The 6,243-nt window shown below is 54.5% G+C and overlaps 1 protein-coding gene across 3 annotated transcripts in view; it reads right to left on the bottom strand.

The window, feature by feature from the left end:
* Positions 1-3,501: 3,501 nt before the first annotated feature.
* LOC102384900 (interleukin-4 receptor subunit alpha) overlaps positions 3,502-6,243 on the bottom strand; it is a 21,675-nt gene continuing 18,933 nt past the window's right edge. For all 3 annotated transcript variants that reach the window (XM_025193588.1, XM_025193586.1, XM_025193587.1), the window contains one exon: positions 3,502-6,243. This exon is cut by the window's right edge and continues 1,160 nt beyond it. In XM_025193588.1, coding sequence (XP_025049373.1) covers positions 4,802-6,243 — 1,442 coding nt within the window. In that variant the 3' untranslated portion in view covers positions 3,502-4,801.

The following is a 6,243-nucleotide window of genomic DNA, read 5'->3' as shown; positions in this document are numbered from 1 at the left end:
ACCCTGCTCGCAGCAGAACGGCTGTGCACAGCGAGCGCTGGGACTATTTGTGGACAGGGAAACTCCTGGGTGCGACATTCACGCTCCAGCACAATTTTAGCACCGCAGACATTTGTGGAGGACTTCTCCTGGGCTTGCCGCCTTAGCAGGCAGTGAAGCGCCAGCTGACAGGCGGCAGCAGTAGGGCCTGGGGATGCCCGAACACGACCGTGCCAGGCAGAAGGAGTCCATCGGGGGACCCCACGGGGCTCTCGAGCAGGCTGAGGCCAGCTGGCGCCTTGCCCTGCGCTGTCCTGTCCAGGCAGCCTGTCTCTGCTGCGCTAGGAGCGATGCTGCAGACTCAGCAGAATAGGCTGTCATGAGTGATGAAAAAACCGAGGCTGGCACGGCTATGGCATGGCTGGGGCAGGTGCGACCTATGGCTTTGGCCTGCATTTCTGCAGCTCCTTTTGGGGTTTTTTGTAGTCGGTTTCTAGAACGAACGACTTCTTTCCTAGGAAAAGACTACGAGCTGCGACCTGTGAGGCTGCTGCAGGTGTTCAACATGGGCGTGCGCGGGCAGGTCGCCTGTGCCCCACCCCGAGCAGTGTCCTCAGACAGAAGCAGGGGCCCAGGATTGCCTGTGCAAAGGCGAGGCTGAGCGCTAGAGCCAGCCGCTCCCTGGGACGCCCACCCCACCACGGGGGCGCAGGGCACCGTGCTGATGGGCATGGGACCAAGCCACACCTCAGGACGCCCCATCCAGCGCTGCGCCAGCACCTCTGGGAGCTCCTCCAGCTGGCTCATTCGGGTGGGGAGGGAAGAGGCAGGCATGGACAAGGCTGAGGGGAGGGACTGGAGCAAACCAGCCCTCAGCGCAGGCAGAGGCAGCGCAGCCAGCACGGGGGCAGATGGTCAGACTGGCGGAGGCCCTGGCCGCGGGGTGTCCCGTCTGGCTCCTAGCTGCAGGTCCTGCCCCGGGCAATGGGGCAGAGGAGGGCAGGAGGAGCGGCAGCACCAGCCTCCTCACCGCCACAGTTTGCCTTGCCGCTCTGGCGCTGCCAGGCCGCGTGCGGACAGACACGTTCGGGGGCTGCTCTTGCTCATGTCTGCAGGGCCCGGCTGTGAGCCTGCGCCCGGCAGACTGAGTCACTTCCCTAAAGCCGACCCCAGAGGGGGCGTGCGGCGAGTTCGCTCTTCCCACGTCCAGTTCCCCTATTTCAGAGAACCGTTGTGTGGTGCCTCTGCCGGCCTCTCCTGCTGCTCCTGGCCTGGCCTGGCCTCCGGAGCTGCACCTCCTTTCCTAGACCAGTGTTAAGCCCGTGTGAGCCCTTTGCGTGGATGCGCTTTAAACGGCTGGAGTCCCCCGACCAGCACAGCACATTCAGTAAGAAACCGAATGAAGAGGAACCGCCACCTGTCCTCTTGTATGGCTTTAAGAGTAATCACTGCGTGGGATTTGCATGTGGAGGCAGCGCCTGATGGAGTGAGTGGGTGCGTCTGGCTGACGTGGCTTTTCCAGAGTCAGGTGCAGGAGGTCATCTCGAGCAGGCTCAAGCATGTGGCCGGCACAGAACGACAGAGAAGCAGGTGGACTCCTCTAGCCCAGCCCTGCTCAGGGCAGGATCATCACGGTCTGCCCCGTTCCAGCCGAGGGGCTGTCTGAACTGCTTGTAGAAACCTCCAGCGTCAGAGATTCAGCACCTCTCCAGGTCACTTGTGCCAGTGCTGAACCCGAACCCCCTCGTAGGACGCTCCGACCAAACCTCCCCGGCAGCAGCCTGAGCCCATTACTTCTCCTGTCCTCTGTGGACACGCAGAGAAGTTGGTGGCCATTCTCTTTATAACAATTCTTGTATTGGAAGACTTCCCAAATTGCCTCTCAGTCTTTTCTCTAGACTAAATAACCCCCATTTCTTCCAGCCTCTGACAGTTTTAGTTGCTGTCCTCTGGGCCACTCCGATCTGAGGAGAAAGCCTCTGGCTGGAGGATATTTCTACTGCCACTCAGCCATTGTTAAGGGCTGCTGCTTGCACTTGGCGAGACGCCGGACCTGGTAACAGGATTAAAGACAGCGCTGCTGGAGCAGTGCTTGTAGTTGCTTGATTCAAACACACCCGTGCTGGTATCACCAGCGCTGGGAACGCAGTAACTGTGCCCCCCGATTCCTTGGACTGCTGTACTGGGGACACTGGCACCAGTACAGCTCCAATCACAATGCAACTAGCCCACTGAATACCAGTGAAAGTCATTGCAAAATACTGCAAAGGAGGAAGTCATAGCTCTGTGCCAGTCAGTCCCAGACAGAAACTGAGCAGCGTCTGCCGTGCAGCAGCAGCAGCAAAGCTTGCTCAGAGCCCTTTTTCAGTGCCCCAGCCAAGCTGCATGCCCGCTCTCCACCCTGCCCACAGGCAGCAGTTGAGGCTGCGTGCAACAACAAGTTGGTGTGTTGGATGCAGGAGTTGAGCAGAGCTGCCAGCACAGCCTACGTGACAGTCTTGCTTTCTCTGGCAAGGAAGGGCAGGAGGACTCTGCCTCGGGGTGGAGTTTGGAGCCATTCTGTCCCCTGCCTGCGACTGGGCAAAGTACAGCAAGCAGAAAAGTCCACCCCACAGGCAGGACAGGACCTCCAACTGCAGCAGCTAGAAAACACCAGGACCTCCTGTGGGGTCACAGAAACTGAGAATGATTTGGCCCCTGTGCGCAGGTCCACAGGACTCTTGTACTTGTGCTGCGGCCCAAATGGAAGCTGCTCCAAGGTCTTTGTCCCCCCCGTCCTGCCCCGTGGCCTTGACACCAAGCCCAAAAGTCGTGCAGAGCTGTGGAAGTGTCACTGCAGTGCTGGGCACACGAACTACCTGGAGACACTAACAGCTAATGGGGAAAAACATGCTTCACGTGAGTTATTTGTACTGTATGTGCAAATAAAACCATGTGTGAGTGCAGTCTCCCAGTGGCAGGAAACCTCAGTTCAGCCACAGAGCTGCTGTACCATCTCCTGCAGGTCATTTCCTCCCCCAGTCTCCCTTTCTGTGAGATGGGGATAATGGCATTTCATGACCCCATGGGAGAAGGTCCAGTAGTGCTGGACCAGTTCTGAGTGCTGCCATCCAAAGACATGTGTTGATTTAGAGCAGCAAAAACACAAATCAACCAAAAAAGACGTGCATTTACAATTTTCACATGCTGGGAAGTCCTAATTCACTCGCTAGAACACAGCCTGAAAACCACTCTCTTCCTTGCTTTATGTTCAGCATGTGAAACCAACCCAGCTCAGGATACAAAACCACTTTCATTTTTTTCCGCAGGGGCAGAACTCGTTGCCAGCTCCAAACCCGCTGCTCAGGGAAGGCTGAGGGAGACAGGGCACTTCCTCCCACCCCCAAGGCTTTCTGGCAACAGCCTGAGAGATCTCTGAAGCACAGAAATAAGCTGAAATGCTTGTTGGTATCATGTCCTATGGCAGCACACGGGCTGTACTCACCCCATGGTGGATGTACAGAATACTTCACACACAATTAAAGCTATCGAGTGAAAGGACAGCGTCTACCTGGGAATTCTGGTCAAGACCTTTAATGTGCCCCTCACCATGTTAACAATAAGCAGTGACATTCATTCCCTTCCAGGCGGCTGGCTGAGTAGCGATGCCTGCACAAATGTAGACATCTGAGTACGTGCACCTCACCGGGAAGTGCCCTCCTGAGTCTGTGCCCCCCTTTACCATCACAGCAGAGATGTAGCTGGGGCACTGGCAACCTTGCCTGAGGTTTGTTGAGGATGCCAAAGGACGAGGTTTTCCCAGAGAAGAGTTAAACAGTGACAGCAAGCATGTTCTTTGAGCTGGCTTGCCCTTTCTGTTTACAGAGGGAGTAGGAACAGGATTTCTGAGCAATGTGAGCTGGCTCGAGATAACAAATACAAAGAGTTTGCTGCAGCTCATGAACTATTTTGTATCACTGTCCCCATGGTAAAGTCCTTCCCGTGGATTGTACAGTGCAATTTACAGTGATACCATGGCACTGACGGAGGTCACAGTTCAAGCTGAAGCTCTGGGAATCATTATGTAGCAGGGGGCATATGCCATCTCAGTTACAAGCGTCATTTCCAGGGTACGCAAAGCTGGTGGAACACATGGAGCTGAGGAAGCTTGGACCCCACTCTGGGCCAGCTTCCTGCACATGTGTCCTTTAAAGATGTTTGGTTAAAGAAGTAACTCCACGGCCTTCAGCAGAGTGACTGTGGAGTGACCCCACCACCTCCATGATCAGAACCCGGCTCACTGCTATCATCACTTGAGGCTAGAGAGCACCAGCCGCCGCGTCAGAGCATGAGAGGATGCTTCTATGCGCTTCTTTCCCATGCTGGGTCAGCCACAAGCCCCCTGCGTCCACTGAAAATCAGCTAATCAGAGGGCATTTGAATATATCAGTGAAAGGTAGCCACCTCCTACTTTAACTGCATATTCTTGTAGCTCTTCTGCACGTGAAACCACTTTCCAGCCACCTCTGAATCTGGGCTGCAGTGTCCATGGTTCCCATGCAAACATACAGGGCCAGAATAGTCTTGCAGTAGCTAGACTGAACAGGAGCTTGTAGCCCATGCAGCTGCTACTTGTAGGGTCAGGATCAGGCCTGGCAGACTCTTGCTCAGTCTCTGTTGTGTTGCCATTATTCCCTGGGAGGGTTGTGAACTAACTGCCTCCAAGAGCCCAAGCCAGCAGGTCACCAGCTTTTGAGCAGGTGTGGACATGGCAGCCCACAAAAGCATTTGCCCCACAGTTTATTCCCAAGGGCAAACTTGGCTGTTATCTTGCTATGCTTGTCTAGACTACCTTCATATAGCAATTGCCTTCCTGGGCAAGGGCTTGTGCAAGTTTCACCATTTTCTGGTCCATGCTGCTGCTCTTGCTCAGGAGCTCCATTTGAGCTCTTTTAACCAGAGGTGCCATTGTGGACGGCTCCAGGTGAAGACAGCCAAAATCTGGACAGAAGCCATCCACAAAAAGGCCACCTAGTGTGAACTCTCCTGAGCTCTGGAGTTCCAGGGGCTCTGCAGTTTGATTTCTTTCTAAGGGTGACGTAGGTACATTTCTGTTGTTCAGTGATTCTTCTTCTGTGTTAACTGCACAGCTGCAGCTCATGCTCACAGCGCTCTGGAACGTCTCTCTACTTTCTCCTGCATTTCCTGGCTTCCTTAAATGGCCATGTTTGAGGCACCTAGGAGCGGGACACGTGTTATTGTTGCTTTCTGGCACCTCGTCACCCGTAGAGTCAGCAGGACCACTTTCTGTCTCCTCTGTGCTTGTCCCTGTGCTTTTGCAGCCATGACAGCTGGAATCCAAAGAATGTAAGAACGTTTTTTCTTCCACGCTGTCTTCATGTTTGCCGTGTGGAGAAGATTCACTGGAACTGATCATCCAAGGGCTGCTCCTGCTGTCTTGTACAAGATCCTCTCTGGAATTCAGACCAGTGGCAAAGCTCACAGTAACATCTGAGTCAATACTGCGTGAGGTATGATGTGTGCCCTCCTCTCTCCCCAGGTCAGAGTCACAAACCATGATTCCTGGAAGTGTTTCTTTGAGGTTGCTGTGCAAAAGGCTAGTAAAGGGTTTATAAGGTGGTTCAAACATCGCCTTGCTGTCATTGTCACAGTTGGCATTACTATGCTTGGCAGTGATGTCAGAAAGTTGGTAACTAGAGGGATTAGATCTAGGGGAGGAGGAAATCACATCTGTTTTGCTTGGAACATTTTGGCTTGTGAATTGTTTGTACTTTTCTGTTGCTGGCAGGAAAGGCAAAGGCCTGTCTTCTGTGTGAGCCTCAGGACATGGGAAGTCCATGTTTTCTGAACAGGTGTTGTCAAAATTAGGCTTGTGGCTGGTGTCACATCTTTGGTCACCAAGGATGTGATGATGGGCTGCCTCTTCCATGGACAATGATGAGTTCCTGGCTTCCACCCTTGGAACCAGGTGATCACTGGCCGGGGAGTGGGTCAGGAAGCTGTCGAAGCTCTTGTACGCTGGGTTATACAGCTCTGTGTGCTGGGCCAGGAGGCTGCTGAAGCTCTTGTAGGCTGGGTTACATGGCTCTGTGTCTGGAGCCAGGAGGCTGCTGAAGTTCTTGTAGGCTGGGTTACATGGCTCTGTGCCCGGGGCCAGGAGGCTGCTGGAGCTCTTGTAGGCTGGGGCCCATGGCTCTGTGGTTGTGGCCAGGAGGCTGCTGAAGGTCTTGTAGGCTGGGGCTTGTGTGTTCTCCGGGGCAGGGG

Source organism: Alligator sinensis, unplaced genomic scaffold (assembly GCF_000455745.1).
Source record: "Alligator sinensis unplaced genomic scaffold, ASM45574v1 scaffold1269_1, whole genome shotgun sequence".
NCBI classification, from domain to species: Eukaryota; Metazoa; Chordata; order Crocodylia; family Alligatoridae; genus Alligator; species Alligator sinensis.
The sequence above is the reverse complement of the archived record's forward strand: the minus strand, read 5'-3'. Positions and strand labels throughout refer to the sequence as shown.